Here is a 22,574-nt window from a genome sequence, read left to right as displayed (position 1 = left end):
GTCATAAAGGGGTCAAAGACAAAGTCAGATTGTCGAATACCCTCCCCCCACACCTTTCCAACATTGGGCTGCGTCTTACTTTCTGAAACCAACATTCTGACTAACATACCCACTTCATGCAATATTTGGCCAGGTGTGTGCCAGTGAGAAAGTAGGTAGGGTTTAAACATGTCTCTCAAGCTCTCTTTTTGCCATGCTAGCAGCATGGCTCTTGGGAGGGCAATGTCTATGATTAATTCAACTAACTTGTAATGCCCTGATTTTTCCTTAAATGCCACCATTAGGTTGACATTTTGGTTTTTAGTGACACAATTATTGGATTGATTGCCATGAAATTTGGTGCAGATATCCATGGTGCTCAGGGGATTAATCTCACTGGTTCACGTGATCCACTGACATTTTCTCTGGCGCCACCAGCAGATAAATTTATTGAATTACAAGTTTCAATTGTCCTGTGAAATATCTTAACAAGTATGACATGGATTGCCATGAAATTTTGTACAGACATTCATGGCAACCAGAGGAGACGACTGAATGTCTTGAACTGTTGTTGTCTACCCCTCAAGATGACTTGTAATATTATAGGGTTAGCATTTACAATAGCTTTGCCAAGTATAGATTTACAAAACTACTAGCATGACTGTATTCTGTTAGCTTGAATTATATTACACCCATCTACTTCTGTCATTGTTTGTATGTACAAGCAAGTCACACATCATTAATATGCCTTCAATGAGAAAATTGTTGTTTTTTTTAATTGAAAACTGGAATTATCCAGAGATACAGTATATTTCTATTGTGTTTCTTTCTTTCTTTTTTTATTAACTGACCCTTGGTTTTGACAGAGGAAAAAGGACGAGTTAGATTATAAGTGGCAGAAAGAAGGAAGGGAGAGACTACAATTTAAGCCCTAGAAAGAAAAGAAAGATAAGATTTTGAAATGGAAAGAACGACTGCTGGGGAGTGGAGAGGGGATGTGCAGAGGATGCTTGGTCTGTGTGTATCCATGCATGTGTTTGCAGACTGGCAGATGTGTTTACACGTTACACGTGGACATGCATGCGTACATGCGTTCCTCCTCAGCCGCATGGTAAATCACGACATGACCTGATCCTGTATCACAGTGGAAACTTGTGGATGGGAAGTGGAACGGTGTCGCACAGGTAGAACACAGTGCTGATCAACATGAAAACTATTTTTCAAGGAGTACCCTACTTTCCACTGTTAACCCCTTCTCTTTCCTGTTGTCTGACACTTTCTCTTGTTTGCATTTACTGACAATATTTTATATCTTATTTGAAAAATGACACATTTACATTGTAATTTATACTTAGACAGAATAAATGAAAGAATTAAAAAATTTAAATAAATTAACACATTTAATCATTATTTTAATTTAAAAAAAGATTAACAATGGATCAAATGTAATGTAAAAGGGATTATTTGTAGTAATGAACCCACTGAGCATCATCACCTAACCATGCAGCTCTACTCAACTCTATAGAACCCTTTAGCCTCTTTTAGCTCATTGTTTTTACTGTATTGCATTCCTGTTCCTCCACAGGCCTCATGGTTAACCATAAATAGATGGTTTAAGGATGAATAGGGTAGTCTGCACCAAACTTCAACAAGATTGTTTTATTTTTCTAATAACAAAAACTTATGCCAACAGAATTAACTTGAAAGAATATACAATAATTACAAATAGGGGCTTTAAATACAGTATATACTCAGTTACTTTACACAACAGAGCTGCTGTTTTTGACCACCCTGGTGGTCCTCTTCGCTCCCCTCCTCCCTTCTAGTGATCCTCTCTCACTCCAGTCCAAAGTCCATGCCTGAGGACCAGGTGACCCATATGTGTGACTAGCGGGCACACACACACACACACACACACACACACACACACACACACACACACACACACACACACACACACACACACTCATGACCCATTCATCCATCACACACAAACATCTAGCTCTGTACTTTTACCAAGCACATACTGATCCAGTTTTGATTTTTGTAAACACTGCATTACACCACAAACATTTATGCTTTACCCAACACTCAGGCACAGGCTGTGTCACTGCGCATCTCGGCAGACACCTTTGAGACCACTTAAATGAAGGACTCACTCATACACACACATCACTGGCTGTAGTGATAGGGCTGCTGTTTATAGCAACACTAGAACACTGATTTGTTGTTTGTACAGCCCATATCCAGCCCAAACTGGATTTTTCAGACAAGAAGAAGATATACTAACTGGGAACTTGTTACAAAATTCTGTAAGTATGATTCTGTCTACTTATATTTGTTCATTTATTTCCTCACCAGGACAGGTGCTCTGTCATCAGCTTAGATGTGGTTTAAGGTTTAAGATAGGTTTAAACCTGTGTTGTATGTATTAAACTATGTCCTTCAACACCTTTTGCTGGGTCCTCAGAAGCTGCATTTTAAACTGCATATGTGGTTTAGTCTAAACACAACTGTTGTGCCCTAGAAATAATTTGAATACTACTATACTACTACTAGAGGTCATTGTTTCTGAATTTTAACTTAAACCCGCAGACCCAGGGCCTCATTTATCAATTCTGCTGCAATTTCTGTGCATAGAAGCTGATTTATCAATTCCTTACTGTGCTTGAAAATTTGTGCACATTTATAACCACTGCTGACCAGGCTACCAAAAAACCCCAAAGGTACATAGGAATAATTACAGTCAAATCAATGTCTAAATTACAGATACACAAAAAAACCTCCACTGTCAATCATGTAATAATGGATATATTGTAAACTATCAATCCTTACAGTGTAATATTTTGTACTAGCAGTGTACAGTACGATACAGTATGTACCAATACATACATGTTGATACAAGATGTGACATTAGGGAATAAGGGGATAACAATGTGGGGCATTAAAAAATCATTTATACTGTTGGTAATAATAATAATAAAAATCCATTTTATTTATAGAGCGCTTTTCAGGGTACACAAAGACACTTTACATAAGTTAAAATGATCATAGAACACAACACACTAAAAACACATGACACGCAACATTAATTACTCATTAAAAGCAGTTCTGAAAAGGTGAGTTTTGTTTAGTGATTTGAACATAGACATATCTGTGCAGTCTCGGATGTGTTTGGGGAGAGAGTTCCAGAAGGAGGGGGCAGCTATGGAGAGGGCTCCTGGGTTACCCCAGGTCCAGGGTTGGTCCTGAGTGGTGGAGACAGGAGGTTAGCATCAGAGGAAGGAGTGTGGTGGGGGAGCAGGTCAGTGAGGTGGGAGGGGGCCTGGTTATGGAGGGCTTTGTGATTCTGGAGAAGGACTTTGAATTAGATCCATTGTGGACAGGGAACAGGAATGGGTGAGCAGGCAAGCAGCAGAGTTCCGGACGTACTGGAGTTTATTTAGGATTTTGGATGATATGCCATAAAGAATGCTGTTACAGTAGTCAATTTTGGATGTAATGAAAGCATGGATCAGTGCAGTTTCAGCAGCAGAGAAGGAGACTGATAGGCGGAGACAATCTTTTTTACGTGGAAAAAGGCAGTTCTGGTGATTTGTTTGTGATTTGTTGCTGTTGAAAATGAGGTGTGTGGGGAGGGACACAGAGCAAAGTTATCAATGGTGAGGCAGAAGTTGTGATTAGTTTTTGGCCGATGATGATCATGTCTGATTTATTAAGTTGGATTGCAATCATTGTAGAAGCCAAAATATGATGAACATGTGGGAAAGTAATACACAAAACACTTAGGGTTGCACAACACCAATGGATAGGCGAAAACAATCTCCTTTAAAGGAGTTGTTTTCAAAAGTTCTGGTTACAATCTCTGGGAAGCAAAACTTTTACCAGATCGGCTTGACCTACGTTGACCTTCATTGACCCATCCAAAAAGCATTAGGCCACCAGATAAACGGGAGACACCTGGAAATAATAGGAAAGGGGGAGCAAAGTACACCACATGCAGAAATGTCCAAATTGTGCAGAGACATCTACACCCATTGGTCAAAGTCCAAGTGATCATTTTTCTTACGAAAGTGCCAAAAACATAGACAGGATGTCACATCTGCTTTTGGTATAAATAGGTGTGGGTGTGAAGTTGAAGGGCGGCTGCATTGATGATTTTCTGAGTTCTGTATGTTCGTGTGTAATGAAATAAACTCCCGTTGGTTGTCTGCTCATCTCTCTGGTCTCAGCGTTTGATGTGAACATCTTTAATATAGCCTGATTTGAAACCCCAATACCATGATTTATTTCAGTGAGGCAGTTGGTGAGAGGAGCGGTGGAGGAGGTGCAGTTGTTGATGTTGATGAACTGTTGTCTGTCTGTGAGAAATGTTTTTAACCAGGAGAGGGCATTACTGGTGATGTTGAGGGAGGATTCAAGGTGGGAGAGAAGAATGGTGTGGTTGATGGTGTTGAAAGCTGAAGTGAGGTTGAGGAGCATGAGAATGCTGAGGTGACCAGAGTCTGAGGAGAGGAGGAGGTAGTTGGTGGCTTTGAGGAGGGCTGTTTCAGTGCTGTGCTGTGAGTGGAAACTGGATTGAAATGTTTCGAACTGGTCATTGGAGATGAGGTGGACTTTTAGTTGGGAGGCGACAAAACATTCCAGTATTTTTGAAGAAATGGGAGATTGAAGATGGACCAGGAATTGCTCATGATGTAAGGGTTGAGTCCAGGTTTTTTGAGGATGGGGGACTGAACCAGAACTGAAGGAGGAGTTAATGATTTCTGTGATGAGTGAGGAGATGAACAAGATTGGAAGGGATGGGATCCAAAACACAAGTGGAGTGTCTGATTCCATTCCTCATTCTGATGTTAAAAAAAAAAAAAGCAGGTACCTAATTACAAGGTACAGTATGACCCGTTTTGACACCACAGTCAAGTCCAACATAGTATGCTTCACTGTAGCTGAACCCGTACTAAACTGCAGCACATATAACTTCGGGACAAATACACAGATTTACTATTACTAATACTAATTAAATCTGCGTCCTGTTTCTGTGTCTTGGGTATAAGTGAACACACACACACACACTAACATATGTAGGTAGATGCTATTACACTTTGTCTCTTTGCCCACCCTCTTGCAGTGGTAATGGACTTGCTCCACAGTTCTGGTGTGAGCAGTACATACTACCTGCAGACCCAATACAGCCATAGCCAGAGCTACTTCCTGTTAGTCTCCATGGCAACAGACCTACACAACACCTTCTTCCTGCTGTTCCCCATATGGTTCCATGTACGGCAGGCCGAAGCAGTCAAACTGGTGTGGGTGGCAGTAGTGGGAGACTGGGTCAACCTGATGCTGAAATGGTGAGTCATGTGACTGGGACAATAATGATGATGATGATGATGATGATGATGGTGCAGATCCGTTTTAAATCCCATTTTATTTATAAAGTTTGACACCATTTTTGCTCAGGCTTTTGTTTGGAGAGCGTCCCTATTGGTGGGTTCAGGAAACACGTTTCTATGGCAACTCCTCCCAGCCAGTGATAGAGCAGTTCCCTATGACATGTGAGACTGGGCCAGGTAGGCACATACCTTAGCAGTAACATATTTAAAGCGATTTTGACTGAAATTGAAATTCAGTATCTACTCAAGTCAATCTCTTAAAGAGTCCATTTCCTCCCCTTACAGGAAGTCCATCAGGTCATGCCATGGGCGCTGCTGCGGTGTACTACACCATGATGTCATCATTCCTCACGACAGTGCTGAAGAAAGATGGAAACCAAATAAAGAAATGGTAAGATCAACCTCTCCTTTATTCAGTGTGTATTACCTTTGTGCTTTGCTTCAGTCAGAATGGTAACGTATGTATCTTTCCTCCAGGTGTGTGTGCGTCTCACTATGGACGCTGTTCTGGTGTGTGCAGGTGTGTGTGTGCATCTCTAGAGTCTTCATCGCTGCTCACTTCCCACATCAGGTCATCATGGGAGTTATCATAGGTATGGACAGCACACATAATGCTGTTGTTTAACTCGGATATCCATTATCTGGATGTAGTACATCTACAAACTACAGCTGATAAATGAAAACTGTCGTTGCTTTTAATTTTCTGTGGATTCATTGCTCTGTTTGCCACCAGAAAGAATATCAGAGGCTGGAAAAATTCCCACGTCCTACTTAGTGGTTGTTTTTTTTGTTTGTTTGTTTCTTTTTTCTTAGGTAGCAGCATATATTTACTTTAAATGTAATATGACAATGCAGCCTAATGCTGTTTATGTACATTTCTGTACATAAATGTTTGAAAGGATGCAAATAAAAAAATACAAATTTTAAGTCAAGTTAAACGTTTTACTTTGTAAGTCATAATTATCAGATGCTAAGTTATTATGTCATAATTGCAATATAGTGAGATACAATTATGTGATATTAAGTCTTAATCCTGAAATGCTAAGTCATAATCATTTGTTATTTCAGCAATATATGACTATTAAATTTAAAAAGTCATAGTTATGAGATAATAATGGATAATGCTGCATAAAGTCAAAATTATGAGACAAAACTTTTACTCACAATCTCTTGGTAAAGCTGTCTTGGTTAACCTCACCATTTTTACTTAGTAAGTCAAAATATTTTCTTATGTCATAATATTGACTTTTAAAGTCAAAATTTAGACTTACTATTTATAACACTGACTTAGGATTTCATTATTTCATAATTTTGAACTACTAACACTACTTTTTTTTTTTTTTTTTTTCTGGCAGAAATGAGCTTCCATATACCAACCTGCCACTCATCTCAGTTTTGTTTTTAAATTCAACTTTGCATTATGGGTATGACTATAATACATACTTGCCAGGTTGTACAAGGTTACTTGACAACAAGTAACAAGACTTTTAAGAGGGGAAAAGTGGTTTGCACATCACAGCATAGTACTAATAGTACTAGTACTAATAATACTATAATAAAAGAAATATTTGAAATCAAATTACTTAAAAAAAAAAAACAAATTTTTTTCTCTCAGGTATCCTGGTGGCAGAATCCCTCAGCCGAATCCAGCAGATCTATGAGGCCCGTCTGCATTCCTACCTCCTCATCTCCCTGCTCCTCCTCTCCCTGGCTCTCCTCCTCTACCTGTGCCTCTGGCTGGTAGGTGTTGATCTCCTCTGGAGTGTGGAGAAAGCACGGCTGTGGTGCCACCGGGCAGAGTGGGTCAGCGTGGACACCAACCCACTCGCCAGCTTGTTCAGAAACACTGGAACTCTGCTGGGGCTGGGTCTGGGGCTCCACTCTCCCCTGCATGCGCACGCCAACAGAGTGGTGGTCAGCAGGGGAACTGACGGCACCATCTACAGGTTTATCTCTTTAAGTGCAACGCTTGTGCTGCTGCAGTTATTTGACTCTGCTTTTAAGCCACCTGTCCACAATGGGGCTCTGTTCTATCTACTGTCATTCTGTAAAAGTGCCACTGTGCCTCTGGCTACTGTGGCTATTGTGCCCTACTATGTGGCTGCAGCACTGGGCTACAAGGGGGAGAAGCTGGTATGAGGCAGATGGCTGCACAATACATGCACTGGTGAACCTTTGTGCATCATGTCATATACTGGTGAAGCTTTGACTTTAAATCTTCTCTATATGGCCAAAAGTATGTGGACAATACTTGAATGTCCTTTTGGTATTTCACGGTTTGGTCTTTATATCCAACTAATGCAAATCTAAATGCTACAGCATACAGTGATATTTTAGACAACAGTGTACTTCTAAATTTGTGGCAACAGTTTGGGTTTTGCCATTTCCTTTTTCAACATGACAATGCCTCCATACAGAAAGCCAGCTCCAGAAGGAAATGCTTTACCCAGTTTGGCATGGAAGAACTTGACCTGACCTCAACCCTATCCAACGCCTTTGGGATGGACTGGAACACCAACTGCGAGCTAGGGCTCTCATGTAAACATCATGTGCCAGAATCAGTGGAGAGCTCAGTTGTTAAATTTGAACAGATTAAAGATCCTGAAGACATACTTTCTCAATCAGATTCTTACTATAAATGACAGGATCCTACATGAACACCAAATGATCTGTTGAACAGTTTTGGTTATTTCACATGACATGGTTTTCTGTATCTGTGTTTTTGTCTGCGCTTCTCACTGATTTGAAGTGGGCGGGTCTCAGTTAGAAAAAGATGATGTATGTACTGGTACTTTTGTGAACCAATCATTTAGCATTATTTGAATCAAAATCTGATGAGAGTGGCAGGGTTGTTTGCTGATGTTGCCAGATGAAGCAGATTACATGTAGAGTTTAACTATAAATGATACAGAAGGATGCTTTTATCCAAGCTTTAACATTGATTGTTGCATATGTTGTAATGAATATTTCATGTTATAGAGACATAATTACAATTTAAAAAGAAGTTTTCAGAGGCTGATAAAAAATGTGTCTTTTGTGTATTTCTCCACTGATACAATTTTGATGGATGGATTGCTATAAAATTTTGTACAGACATTCATGGTCCTCAGATGATGCACCTCAATGGCTTTGGTGTTCCCTTGACTCTTCCTCTAGTGACACCATGAGGTTAACATTTGTGGTTTTGAGTGAAATGTCTCAACACCTACTGGATAGACTGCCATGCCACCTGGTACAGATATTCATGTTCCCCTCAGGATGGATTGAAATAAATTTAGTTTAAATTCTCTGACTTTTCATCTATTGCCTTTATCAGGTCAAATTTTAATTTTTCCAGTAGTTTGGTTTATGACTGCAAATCTAATGATGTTTTCTGTCTAAACTCCTCAGATGGTTTCATTTTAATTAAACTGTTTGAGGCTAAAAGAGTTCAAAATGTCCAGTGTTTCACTAAAAAGCAAATATAAGAGAAATGTCCAAAAATGAATAAATGAATAAAATACAAATTTGTAAGGCAGAACATTTTTTCTTCTTTCCTCTCCCATTAATTATCTCACAGCCACTCAGAGTTATCTTTTGACCCTTCAGAGAGGCCCTACCCCTATAGCTGGAAATCATTGGACTAAAATAACAAACTGTAGCCTATAGTTATAGTTAAACTGCAGAATTTTTTTCTGCAGAAAAATTACTTATACGTTTCATACTTTTACTAATAATTTTGTACCTTTACTAATATGGGATTTAAAACCAGGACTTTTACTAATGTGATAGTATGCTTTTTTCTTATATTTCTCACGTCGTTATGCCATTGAGTTTAGCACAATCAGCTGAATCCACAAACATTTTTTTTTATTTTCCATACATTTGCTGATAATAATTTGTACTTTTATGCAAGTGGGATTTTAAAAGCAGGACTCTGATTTGTAGCTAATGGAGCGACATGAATGCATTCAGTAAAAGATGAGAATAGCTACTTCTTCCCTTCACTGACAATAAGTTCTCCACAGCCCCTGAGGAGGAGACAGTATCCTTCTGAAACAATGATTTCATGCTTCTGTTACTATTGGTTTTGTCGAAAGACAGATTGGACCAATGGCAGCATGAACTTGATCAGAAGCAGTACAGCTTCGATCAGAGGTGATGCTCTGCCGTCCTCCAGCGGTGAGTCTCCGCGCCTCACTCAGCCGCCTGATTCTCTGCAGCAATGGAGAGCGGAAGTGACGTTTGCTGTTCCGGACACATGGTGCAGGTGGGCGTGCCCAGGACGCTGATGTAAACACAAAATACGCCTCATCCCCCCCCTCCTCGGATAAGTCACAGTGGACCGAATTGGCGAGATTAACCCAAATAGCCGTTGCTGGCCCGGGAAAACGCTCCGTGTCCGTCGTGAGTAATATGCGTTAACGCGCAGACAGGCGACGCCATGGACTTCTACATCAATCTGAAGGTGAATTTCAGGGGAAATTCCAAGAATTTCCTCCTGTCGGGATCCGAGACCAAGAGCTGGGAGTCGATGGAGGCCATGGTAAGCAGAGGGGACCGCCGGGCCCGATCACCGCACACAGTCAGCCCGCTGCTGCTCTGTCCTGCTCCCATACACTCACAGTCAGTACCGAGCGTGATCGATGACTTTGTTGTGACACATCGGAGTGTTGTGTTTATCCCCTTAAGGAGATAGCCTGTCAGCTCTAGATAGGCTATTATAGAGCTGCCATTGAATTACTTCAATATCAGCATCATGCAGCTTCTGTCCTGTGAGCTGAAAACATGAAAGCTGTGAAACCTCCCAGCAGACTGACAGCACAGCAGAGACGTCCTTACAAGATTATTATAGTGATCTGTCGTCATGGAAACCCTGTTTACCAGCTCAACATAAGTGGTCTGATCAGTCTGAAATGTATGCATCTGGTCACACCTCATGGAAATATAAAGAATATTATTCTATATAAGCTGTTAATAACATTACAGTATCACCGGAGAGAATGACCAGCACGAGTTTTCCAAATATTGAGTAATTACAGTCATGTAAGTGGGGAATATATAGTTTTAGTGACAATATGACACAGAACTGTTGTAGGCCTAATCCCATAATAGCCTACATTTAGAGAAAATACAGTGCAGAAACACTGGTCGACAAGAATGATGTTACAGCCTTATAGTGCTATACTAGGTGATTACAAACACTATACAGGCTGCTATCACTGCCGCTATATTTATTTAAAACAGGCTTATATTTAGAGACAGGCCTTTATTCTTAAGTTTTTATAAGTATATTTGCTCATGTCCTATCCATCACATCCTCCATGTTTACCTGTTGCCTAGCAAATTCATGATAATGTATATTTCCACAGCTGTAATTCTATCAGTACAACAACAGAGTCATGGTGTTAGGTGGGTGTACTGTGCCACAACACCACACTGTGAAAATACTCCATTACATGTTAAAGTCCTCATTCAGAATTTTACTTTGACAACAGTATTGAAGTATTAACACGTAAGCAAGATTTTGATGTGGAGGTTGGTCACGTTGGAGCTTTAAACTATTTCATTGTTGACACGTTTAAAGGATAAGTTAACAATTTTTGTCTGTCTTGCTGTAATCATTCCTCCTGTTCATATTGACCATTCATAGGTTCCTTCATAATGCAGTTCCAGTGTGAATGATGGAGGACAAAATCTTTATATTCCTACTTCACATCACAACCAGTGGCATAGCCAGAAATGAAATTGCAGCTGGACCTGAATAAAAGTGGGATGGGACACACAGTTCGTTACATAAACAGCTCAATGGCATTTACAGTACATTACAAGCGCGAAAGTGTTCTGCCATGCCGTGTCATCATACTGACATCCCTCAACATCCCAAAAGATCTAACCGATCCACTCTGTTTAGTTACTACAGCAAGACACTATATTCATAATCTGAACAAGCATCCCATAACAGATGTAGGGACAATGAAAACAGCTTCACACACACCGACTGTATAGAGTATTAAGCATCAACCCAAGCCATGTTATATAATAAACCTGTAATGCACAGCCATAGACACAACTTCAACAACATTCACAGCCAACTTTGCCAGTTATTCCATGTCATCACTATTTTTGTATGATGCAGAAACACACAATGGGCTACGATGGCAACAGCCAGACAAATTGACTATGGCAAAATAAATGAACAGTTTTAGGTTTACGTTTGATGTCTCGCTGGGGTTGTATTACTCCATAATTATGCCTACAGGACGAGGTGTAGACGTTGGGGCTTACTGTTCAAGATAGATATAATTTCATTGTAGTCCAATGAGTCTGACAGTTCCCGTTCAAAAGACAAAAGGGTGAAGTTGTTCAAGCGAGGTGTTGACATTGAAGCCCTCAGTCTTGTTTTTATCTGATTTGTTGTCGAGAAAAGTCTCTCCACTGTACATGATGTCATTGACAGGGTTATAATAACCCTTAGCAGTGCGCTGACAAAATCTCTGCTGGATAGTTGTCAGACACTTCCGTTTGAGATGGATAGTTTTGTCCTGCATCCATTTTGCATCTTATCTGTTGTATGAAAACTGAAAACTATTCAGTTTCTGTGATGGATCTGCCAAATTGTTCACTCAGGCTCCTCAGCAGCTCACCAAATGTCATGGATCCAGGCAGTAAGGAGGCCGCGGCTCGCATGATTCCATATATGTCTTCCTGAAACCTGTAGTTCAGCTCTGCTATCCGTCTGTCCAGAACAGTGTTCCACATTTGCCTTAGATCTGTGTTGTTCTTTATACTTGAGGTTTCCCCCAAAGAGGTGGTCACCACAGTGTCACTCAGTCTCGCTGGCAGTCTCTCTGTCATGAGGAGGTGACATCCCAAACACTGATATCATTCTTGCTCATCAACTCTTCAGTTAATTTGTGCACTTTGTCAAAATCACAATCTGTATTCTCTCTGAACTTGGTAAAGCTGTTTTTATAGAATCTGTATCAGATCAATGCCGTCTGAGACACATAAAGTAAACCTCTGTAGTCCTTTTATTGCAAAGTCACTGGTGTCAAATAGTTTGCCAAATGTCACAAGCAAACAGATCAACTTTTTTTGCTCTAACAATAACTCTGCTTCTAACATTGTCCACCTACTTTCTCCTGAAAAGTCAGCCAGACTCTCTGAGTATGACGTTAAGTAGCCGCAGTGTTTTACTTACAGATCCTGACTTGGAGCTCCATCATACATCAGTAGCTCTCTCTAGCTCAGTTACCTTCAAAAAAGGTGCAGATATTTCCTGACACTTTAGCAGCAGTGCATAACACTGAGTTCCATTGCTGGGAGTTGCAGTGTACATAAACAGCTTGTGGGAAGGTTTGCTTGTTTGTGGGAAGAACACCCCCTCCCTCTGTTTCCCAACATGATGTACCATCAAAACAAAATGTCACACAAAGAGATGAATCCAGCTCCAGTGGTTCCAGTACTTCCAGGATCTTCCTTGATATCCTGTCTGCAGACATATCAGCCGTGTCAGCAAATCCAACAGCCGTCTCCTTAATCACCCCACCATGAATGAAACGAAGACACGGCCGTTAGCTCGTGTTTGGATTGGTGGGGCTCATCGGTGTAGCATTATGTGGAAGCTGCTGAAGCCTGTTTTCAACTTCTAGGTCATACTTCGAAATCATTCATCAGTATTTCCAAAATGTTTCCTCTATTTAGAGCCTCCTCTGAGTCTGTTTCTGTGTGCCCCGTGACATGAATGCCCCGTTTGGCACACATCATGACAATATCTGATACCACTTTAACATGTTGACGGTTTCTTTCAACAGATGCAATGTTACCAGCATCTCCATGTATTTGGTTTAGCACAGTCCTGTGGCTATTTGGCGCATGTCTTTCTCTGTATGCTGCAAGCTTACTAAGTGCAAGAGCATGCAGCTTGCTGTTATCATGTTTGGAACAAGCCTGTCTTAAGTGACTTGAAATAGAGTATTTTATATGCAGTATTGCTGCTTTCAGAATTTGAATATTTCTTCTATCTCTTAATAAGACACATTTCCGTGGTAACATAAGCTAACTTCACGTCTGTTTCTTTCTAGAGATACTTCTCTCTCTGGCTCTTTGATAAAGTTTAATAAGTGCCTTGCTGTGTTCAATTCACATTTGTAGTTATGTAATTAATTGCTGGTTATGGAGTTACAGCAAGAAAGGGACATTTGTCCCCCAAGTTTGTAAGACAGCACTTCTCCCCAGACCTTCTTGCCTCAGAGAAGGAACTGCCTAAAAGACTAGAGTCAAGCAACAGAAGTCTCTTAGGTGCGGCAAACACCGCATATACCATGTAATATAATTGTATAATTGTTTGCATCCTTACTCTGCATGATGTATACTGATATGTATCTGTGGCTAGTTTTAGGCAGGTATAGGGTAAGCAAAAGAAAAAGTATTTGCACACACATTCAAATATTATGGCTTTTAAAAACCATAGAAATATTTATGTTTACATTCTAATCACCTCAAGCTGTATTTTGTAGATTCACAACGAGCAGTGCAGTGAGGGGAAAAAACGCAACAATGTTCAGTCTTGGTTGCTGAGTCTGGACAGAGCGCTCACTGCTGTTCAGGAAGTCATGTTTTGCTTTTAACTTGAGTTTTCTTATTTAATTTGGGCAAACAGGGTTTATTTACTGAGGTTTACCACACAGCAGCACTGTGCCTGAACACATCCTGTTTGACACTGACAGAGACCTGAAGCTGCTGCTTCCTCATCCAACAGTGTCATCAAAATGTTTTGGTTACTTGTAACCCTGATTGAGGACCATCATAGTATGTATCACAGTCACTGATCATCTTGACTGGGACATTTCAGTGTCTGACCAGCTTGTAAAATTCATCACTGGAAGATACTATATAAAGAGACTATGCGTGAAGAGACCTTTCTCAGTCAGAGTTATCAGAATAGAGTAAGACTGGTGTCCCTCTCCAGCCGTTGAATCTGTTGACCATTGGATCATGAATACTATGAATACTGTATTAGGTTGGTCCAAACTCTGCATTCAAACAGGACCATCAGTACATTTGGAAATAGGAAGAAGTAAGAAGTAAACAAAATATTTTGGCTTTATTTAGACAAAGGAAAACCATTTCACCTTCTTTTTCCACAACAAAAGGTTAAATTTTAGTTTGTACTTTTGATGTTAATGATAATTATGATGTAACATACATTTTGTTTTCAATCTATTCCCTGCAAAATCTATGATTATCAGGGGGCTTTTCTGCTCATGACCACACACAGTGGTGCTTGAAAGTTTGTGAACCCCTTAGAATTTTCTCTATTTCTGCATAAATATGACCTAAAATGTGATCAGATTTTCATGCAAGTCCTAAAACTACATAAAGGAAACCTGATTAAACAAATGAGACAAAAACATTAAACTTATTCATTTATTAATTGCGAGGCAAAAGTATGTGAACCCTTGCTTTCAGTAACTGGAGTAACCCCTATTTTGCAGCAATGACTTCAACCAAACATTTCTGGTAACTGTGTATCAGCCCTGTACATCTGCTTGGAGGAATTTTAGCCCATTACTCCTTATAGAACAGTCTCAACTCTGAGATGTTGGTGGGCTTCTTTGGATGAACTGCCCACTTCAGGTCCTTCCACAGCATTTCTTTAGGATTTAAGTCAGGACTTTGACTCGGCCATTCCAAGACATTAACTTTTTTCTGCTTTAACCATTCTTTGGTAGAACGACTTATGTTTAGGCTTGCTGTCATGCTGCATGACCCACTTTCTGTTGAGCTTCAGTTCACAGAGGGATACTTTGACATTTTCCTGTAGAGTTGGCTGGTACAGCTCAGAATTCATATTTCCATAGTTCCATGATTGCAAGCCGTCCTGGTCCAGAGGCAACAAAGCATGCCCAAACCATGATACACCACTATGTTTCACAGATGGGATAAGGTTCTTATGCTGGAATGCAGTGTTTGCTCATCGCCAAACATAACACTTCTCATTCAAGCCAAGAAGTTCAGTTTTAATCTCATCCGTCCATAGAACATTTTTCCAGCAGCCTCCTGGCTTATCTGCATGGTCTTGAGAAAACCAGAGATAGGTTTTCTCAAGACCAGAGTAGTTGCTTTCTCCTTGCAACTCTGCCATGCACACCATTGATGTTCAATATTCTCCTGATGATGGACTTAGGAACACTGACATTAGCTACTGCAAGAGAGGCCTTTAGTTTCCTAGATGTTACCCCACCTGCTCTTGGTGTGATCTTTGTTGCTGGATGTCCTCCATTTGTACATTATCTGCCTGACAGTGGACTGGTGGAGTCCAAACTCTTTTGAAATGGTTTTGTAACTCTTTGCAGCCCGCTAAGCATCAACAACTCTTCTTCTGAAGTCCTGAGAAATCTCATTTGTTCGAGTCATGACACACTTCCATAAACCTGTGTTGTGAAACTCAGACTTTGATAGTGAAGACCCAGATTTCTCTTCTTTAAGTAAGGCAGGGCCTCCCAGACTCATCCCTGATTGTCATCCCATTGATGGAAACACCCAACTCTAATTTCACCTTCAAATGAATTGATAATCCTAGAAGTTCACATACTTTTGCCTCATACAAACATGTAAGAATTAATAAATGAATAAGTTTAATGATTTTGTCTAATTTGTTTAATTGATGTCTCTTTTTCTAGTTTCAGGACTTGCGTGAAAATCTGGTCACATTTTAGGTCACATTTTTGCAGAAATAGAGCAAATTCTGAAGGGTTCACAAACTTTCAAGCACCGCTGTAAATAACTGACATTCGGTGTTGGTGGACCATTTCACTGCATTATCAAAGTCTGGATAACTGTCTGCTGTTGGGACATAAAGGCAGGTAAAGGGATACCCGGATACAACAAGGATGAGGCTTTACTTTGTCTAATTTTTGTGGTTCAAGGGAGGAAAATATTATTCCCATGGACAATTTGTATGTGTGAGACCTCTTGTGTACATAAAAGCAACATTGAAAAGATTGTTTTGCAGATGAATTCGTCTACACACCACATGTGCAATATAATGCAGAGAAACCAACAGTCAGTCACTGAGTTAATTGTCATAGGTTATTAAATGATTTGTTATGCATGCATATCCCTAATCCTGATCATGTTACAGTCAGTAAAGTGCTTGGTGAAGACAGACGATGCCAGGCAGAGTGTGTATGAGGAAAACAGAATCAGTCTGTCTCTGTGGCTGCCGTTCAAACCCATGTGGCTGATGAGTCATCATGGACAACACAAGTCACATTTCAGGCAGCTGGACTGTTGTTGAGCTGTCACCCAACTGTTGTCTGAGTCTCACTAAGAGCTGATTGGAATGTAGCATATGGTAGAAAAAAATATTCATGTGTAAATCAATTTGGACGGATCAATAAACTGAGCAATGTTAATGTTACAACCAAAGAGGAATTGTACAAAGGCTAATATGCTGTTATGTGTATTTTCACAATTTTTCTGTCTCTCACTAGGTTTGAATGCATTTGACAAGGCATGACTCACCTGTTGTCTAGACTAGTCTATTTGTAGGTGTGTGTGTGAGATAGAGAGGGAGACATTACCTTGGCTGTGTGTTTGTTCACAGTAACTTGGCCAAAGCTGCCAACAGGAAGTCTCAGTGAGCTACAACAGAGACATTCATTTGTTCTGCCAGAGGTCACAGGTGAACATGGACTAGCTGTTAAAAAGGGAGGACATACACTCCTGACAGTAGGGGTCAGATACATAAAACTCTGTAGATTCATAACTGAAACTGTGAGTACACACAAAGCCAGAAAGATGCAGATGCATCACCACAGGTGTCAGATGGGGAATCTCTTTATTCACGGCAAACCTACTAACAACATAGTCAGAGATATCTTCCAACGTTACAGAACATGACGTGCCTTTTTATACTGAAGACAGGCTGTGTGTGTGTATGTGTTTGTGTTGCGTGACAGGTCTCATCCTGTTTACCAGACTTTTTGGCAATCCCAAATTCTAAAGAAGAATGGGACATTTCTCAATTTCACTTATCTTGGACTTAAACCAAATGTGTGTGTGTGTGTGTGTGTGTGTGTGTGTGTGTGTGTGGCACTTCGCCATTTCACCAGTGTGGGTGGCACTTCGCCATTCCAGATGTCTCCTGTTTTGGTTTGATGGACTGATATGTTTGGCATTGGTACAGGTCACAGTTACCTGGCTCTCATCCCCCTACAGCATTCTATTCATCAGATTGATCCATGTGTACATGTGCATTGTTCAGTTTTATAAATCTCACTCACTGTGGAAGTAGCCTTAGTTGCACTCCCACAATTAGCCATAAATTGATGAAGGCATCAATAAGCTGCCTGCTCCACCAGTCTTTACACCTGATGATGAAACAAATGGGAAAGAAGAAGTGCAGTTTCATTGATTCTGTTGCATTGTTGAGGTTTTCCAACAGCCAGAACAGCTGTCGTTACACACGGCTGTGGCTTTTTATCATTTATTCATCACATGTAGCTGTAAACCATCATCAGCAGTGATATCTCATCATCATTATTAAACATCAGAAATATAGTCAATGATTATTAGTGCTCATATCAACACAACTTCACAGGATGTGTCACAGTCAAGGATAAAATCAAAAGAATATAGGGAATTATAGGGAAATTAAATGCTTACATAAATGCCTCCTATGTAAATAAAATGATCACGCAAAAGTAATTAATCAATATTAAGTTTATAAGTATGCCTTTGATTGGCATTTTTTGTCACAGATTGCTGTTTAGATGCATAAAAAATCACATTATCAGAGCAGTTGCTCATGAACCTAAACAAACAATGTTTTATCATTTAGATTTCTTCTTTCACCTTATTTTTCCATCTCCACCTCATCATATAACCCACAGTGGAAAAACATTTATGCTGGTCATCTGTTTTTATAGATACCAGTTTATGCAGTTTTTTTGTGCGTATACATTATTTATCAGGCCCCTGGAGGGGAAACACACATACATAGTCAAACATATTCTTGACACCATGAGTCATACAAACAGAAATAGCGTAGCACACTTACAATCTCTCCTTGATGTCATTCATAGTGTTTCATTTCAGCCCCATTAGAAGTCAGCAAACAACTATTTGCTATGAAAAGATGCAGTGAAGTAATGGCGTCCTGAGCAGAGAATGAAGTCACACTCCCTCTGTGTGTGTTGTTATCTGAGCTTCTCTGTTCTTTGTTTTGGAAGCCAGTCCGGCTGTGTGTGCATGTTAGTGCACGTGAGCATGCATTTTAGTGCATGTGAGTCCCTCCCTGTCCTTATTGCATCAACATGGCAGCCAGGTCACAAAGTTTCTCATATTAGAGCTAAACAGTACACGAAAATATGTTTCTGAAAACATTTGAGGCAAGAAATAGGCAATGCACTAACAGAATCTTGATCCATATTTGATCAGCACTGCCTAGTTTGACAGTTTGAGCCAAGTTTCTTGAGCCGTGTGTTCAGATGCCGCTTTCTGTTTTTTTCAACTTTATTGAGTAAACATTGTGCACATTTGTTTTGGTATGACATACTGTTATTCTAGTGTGACATCTAGTGGGGCTGAATGTCATATATTGCACCTTTAAGCTGTTGACATGAAGAGTGACAATTAGTTTTCACTTGAAAGAGAAGTTCAAACTTTCTTACCTCCACACACCTGACCAATGGCTGCATAAAGTCCATGTGATTGTCAGATTCAGAAAGTTTCAAAAATTGTCAGATGAACTCCAGGCACTTTATTTGAAGCATACCAAGGTGTTAAGGATCACAAGTCCAGAGCACAGTTGTATCCACTATGGCGCTGCAACGATTAGTCGATTGATTGATTAGTTGCTATTTTGATCGATCATATTTAAGAGGAAAATTTGCAAAATTCTCAAATTCCAGCTTCTCAAATGTGAATATTTTCAGGTTTCTTTAGTCTTCTTTGATACTAAACTGAATATCTTTGAGTTGTGTACTGTTGTGGACAAAACAAGACATTTGAGGATGTCATCTTGGGCTTCGGCAATATCTTCTGACATTTTATTGAACCAAACAGCTAATCGATTACTTGAGAAAATAATCAACAGATTAATCAATAATGAAAATAATCATTAGTTGCAGCTCTAATCCACTACGTCAGAAGCCCCCAACTTTGTGTTTTTTATAGTCGTCCTTGTTGTGATGTCACATCAAATCTGCTTGACCAAATATGATCAACAGCAATGCTGTCGACCCTTGAAAGTATCTGGAACTTACATTTAGTACTTACTAACTTACACCTCCTGAGCAGTGGCCAAATTTAGTTCCACTCGTTCCCAAAGCGTGTGGCGATAAGTGGAAACGAGAAAGAAGAACACATGACAATGGACATGACAAAGGAGCTATTGTGTACCAGTGAGCTCAAATCAGCCTAGAGCCACAGAAAACTAAGGGAAAAAGTCCAGAAGGCCTTATTCTATTTTTTCAATCCGTGGCATTCGAAACAGCCAGTGTCAAGATAGAAGGTGAAATATATGTTCATGCTCTGTACCTTTGGATTTATGGTCCTTCTCCCAGCCACAGCCGCCTGGAAGAGTTCATTTGTCTGAGTGCTGCTGAGTCACAGCGGGCACTTCACTTAGAGTTGTCTCATCAGTGAAAGAGATGCAAGTGCTGTATAGGTTTAGGCATTATCTGTTTTTCATTCGGCATGAATTGTTGAACCATAGATGCAACATGAGGCCTTATTGGTTCGTGTTGATGCATAATGAAGTGAGAGCCACAGAGGGAAGAATGTTACCTGGATACAGTGTCCAGCTTTCAGCCAGTAAAGAGCCAGCAGGAGTGTGAATGGAGCCCACTCCCTGAGCACTGCTTCCTCTGGCAGTGCAGGGATAAACAGTCTTCTCAGAGGTCACCTTTTTGATGCTGAGGACACGCACACATGCGGAGAGAGACAAACTGTGCTCTCCCAATCCCCTAGCAACTAAATGACACGATCATCAGCATCAGGAAAGCAAAGACACCCACACACACCTCAGTCTGAGCCACTGAGTTCATACTGATTTGGTTTGAAATTGTCACTGTTTTATTTATGTACTCTTATGCCGTTACTGACCCATAGTCCCCTATCTGTGTGTGTGTGTGTGTTTGGTGTGCAGGTGAAGCGTTCGTTTGGCCTGTGCAGCCTTCAGCTGACCTATTTCGACGAGGAGAATGAAGAGGTGAGAGGATCTTGAGTTTGTCATCACTCTGGCTTTATTTGCTGATTCCCCATTTTCAATATTTGCCTTTCTGTAATTTCACAAGGGTGCTCTACCAGCTTAGTGTTGCACTTCTATAATGTTAGGGGACCTGCAAGAGACATGTTTAAAAAGAGATTTTCAAAATTAGAGCAACAGAGGCTGAGTTACCCTGGCTTTTAGTTCCTAGTATAAGTCCAGCTCTGAAAATGCTAGATCCTACAATTCCCATAATACAAGACAGTATAATATTTCTTTAAACCCTCCCTGTCTGGTAAATATGCACATCTTTCAAACTCCACACCCTCAATTTGTTACACAGGCTTTCTGTATTGTATTGTATCTGCTATTCTGAATTTGTAGTCCCCAAACTGGGATAATCCTGATGACATCACTATGACCTCATCAGGGTTGATCATTGACAGAGCTCCTCTAGAGCCATAGAAGACTAATACAGTTTTCACTGGCAAGGTAGTACAGGGAAGTACCGTGTAAAATTGATGGAGTGGTCCTTAATTTGACGAAACTATCACCAAACCAATAACAATCAGACAACACGTTGAAAATGTCACATATTTATGTAAAACTTTACAACTTTACATATTTCTGTTTTCTTCTTCCAGGTGTCCATTAACAGCCAAGGTAAGATAACATAATCAGTCATAAAACACAAAAAAATCAATGAAATTTAGAATTGATTGCATTTTAATGCCATATTCAATGAAGTTGAATGAATTTTTCTGCTTCCATTCCAGTGGAGTATGAGGAGGCGCTGAAGGTAAGCATATAGATGTACATACATTTGAGCTCAGCTCACATTGCCTGTTTAAAATATCACAATTTGCTGTATAAAAAAGTCAATTTTGAGACAAAAGGCAACTATCCATCAACCCATTTATAGCCACTTATGATGGGTCCTGACAGAATATCAGTTTTCAGGTCGGGAATTCAAATGGAAGCAACCATGTGTCATGTATTGCAAGTAGATAGACAATATGCGGTTGGAAGAGCGAGAGAGAAAGAGTGCAGCTGATGCTTGTTGAAACATTGTAATGGATTAAATTAAGCAAAAATACTGTACAACTTTGAGTGTTTGGTAAAAAAAAACATTGTTGAATTGTGCTTTTATACCAAAGAGCTTCAAATGTGCCTCTCATTCACCAAAGGACACTCAATGGCATTGGACATGTGCACAGGAGGAGAAGGGGACTGAACCCCCGTGACTAATGGACTACCTGCTCTACCACTTCAGACACATCTGACCCCAAATGATGGTAGTGTTTGGGTCTCAAATCTGGCAGTCAGGGTCAGTTAGGTTGGAGTTTAAAGATGTGAGTATGAGCTGGGTTCATATCTCAGTGTTAGGCCTGCGTAGAACTCTAAAGCCAAGTAGCCCAGGTAACCTTCACCTGGCCACCCTCTCAAGTTCCTCCATGGGGATCCCAAGGTTTTCCCAGGCCACATGGGATTTATACTGTAATCCCTCAAGTGTGATCTCCCAGTTGGACATGCCTGGAATACTTCCATAGGGAGGCATCCGGTGGGCACCCTGGTCAGATACTCAAACCACCCCAACTAGCTCCTTTCAATGTGAAGGAAAAGAAGTTCTAGTCTGACTTCCTTCTTCATATCTGAGTTCCTTAGTCTGTCTCTAAGACGGCCAACCTGCGAAAACCTATTTTGACTGTATCTGAGATATCAGTCATGACCTCATGACGATGGATGAGGGCTTGAGCGTAGATCAGGTCCATGCTCAGCTTCCTCCCTTCCAACTACAACAGTCCAAACCCTAACCCTTACCCTATTCTAAACTATAACCTCAGTGTTACTCAAATAAAAAAATATATATATAGTATAGTATAGTATTTTGGCCATTGGTTACAAATATTGGACGTTAATTTCTGACAGACAGCAATTTTCTCTCAGCTTGCGATGTCAAATAGCACTAAAAACTACAATCTTCATTAGCTGCTATAGAGGCC

At 40.2% G+C, this 22,574-nt stretch overlaps 2 protein-coding genes across 6 annotated transcripts in view; both read left to right on the top strand.

Annotated features, from left to right (window-relative positions):
• Positions 1-1,941: 1,941 nt before the first annotated feature.
• Positions 1,942-8,811, top strand: LOC122966860 (glucose-6-phosphatase catalytic subunit 1-like). Its single transcript, XM_044331229.1, has 6 exons — positions 1,942-2,291; positions 5,108-5,330; positions 5,440-5,549; positions 5,658-5,763; positions 5,850-5,965; positions 6,988-8,811. Exons 2-6 carry the CDS (start codon positions 5,113-5,115, stop codon positions 7,509-7,511), a joined length of 1,074 nt encoding a protein of 357 aa, XP_044187164.1. The 5' UTR covers positions 1,942-2,291; positions 5,108-5,112; the 3' UTR covers positions 7,512-8,811.
• An 823-nt stretch (positions 8,812-9,634) lies between these two features.
• Positions 9,635-22,574, top strand: part of nbr1b (NBR1 autophagy cargo receptor b) — a 39,042-nt gene continuing 26,102 nt past the window's right edge. For 2 of the 5 annotated variants that reach the window (XR_006398474.1, XM_044331177.1), the window contains exons 1-4: positions 9,635-9,897; positions 20,512-20,574; positions 21,216-21,234; positions 21,348-21,370. Coding sequence is in view for 4 of the 5 variants with exons in the window: in XM_044331177.1 (XP_044187112.1) it covers positions 9,796-9,897; positions 20,512-20,574; positions 21,216-21,234; positions 21,348-21,370 (207 nt within the window). In the remaining variant the exon portion in view is untranslated. Of the gene's footprint in view, positions 9,898-20,511; positions 20,575-21,215; positions 21,235-21,347; positions 21,371-21,778; positions 21,924-22,574 lie in introns of those variants that run through there. The other 3 variants (XM_044331178.1, XM_044331180.1, XM_044331179.1) reach the window with 3 other exon arrangements.

Source organism: Thunnus albacares, chromosome 17, assembly GCF_914725855.1.
Source record: "Thunnus albacares chromosome 17, fThuAlb1.1, whole genome shotgun sequence".
NCBI lineage: Eukaryota > Metazoa > Chordata > Actinopteri > Scombriformes > Scombridae > Thunnus > Thunnus albacares.
Note: the sequence above shows the minus strand (reverse complement) of the source record. Positions and strands in the feature narration are given on the sequence as shown.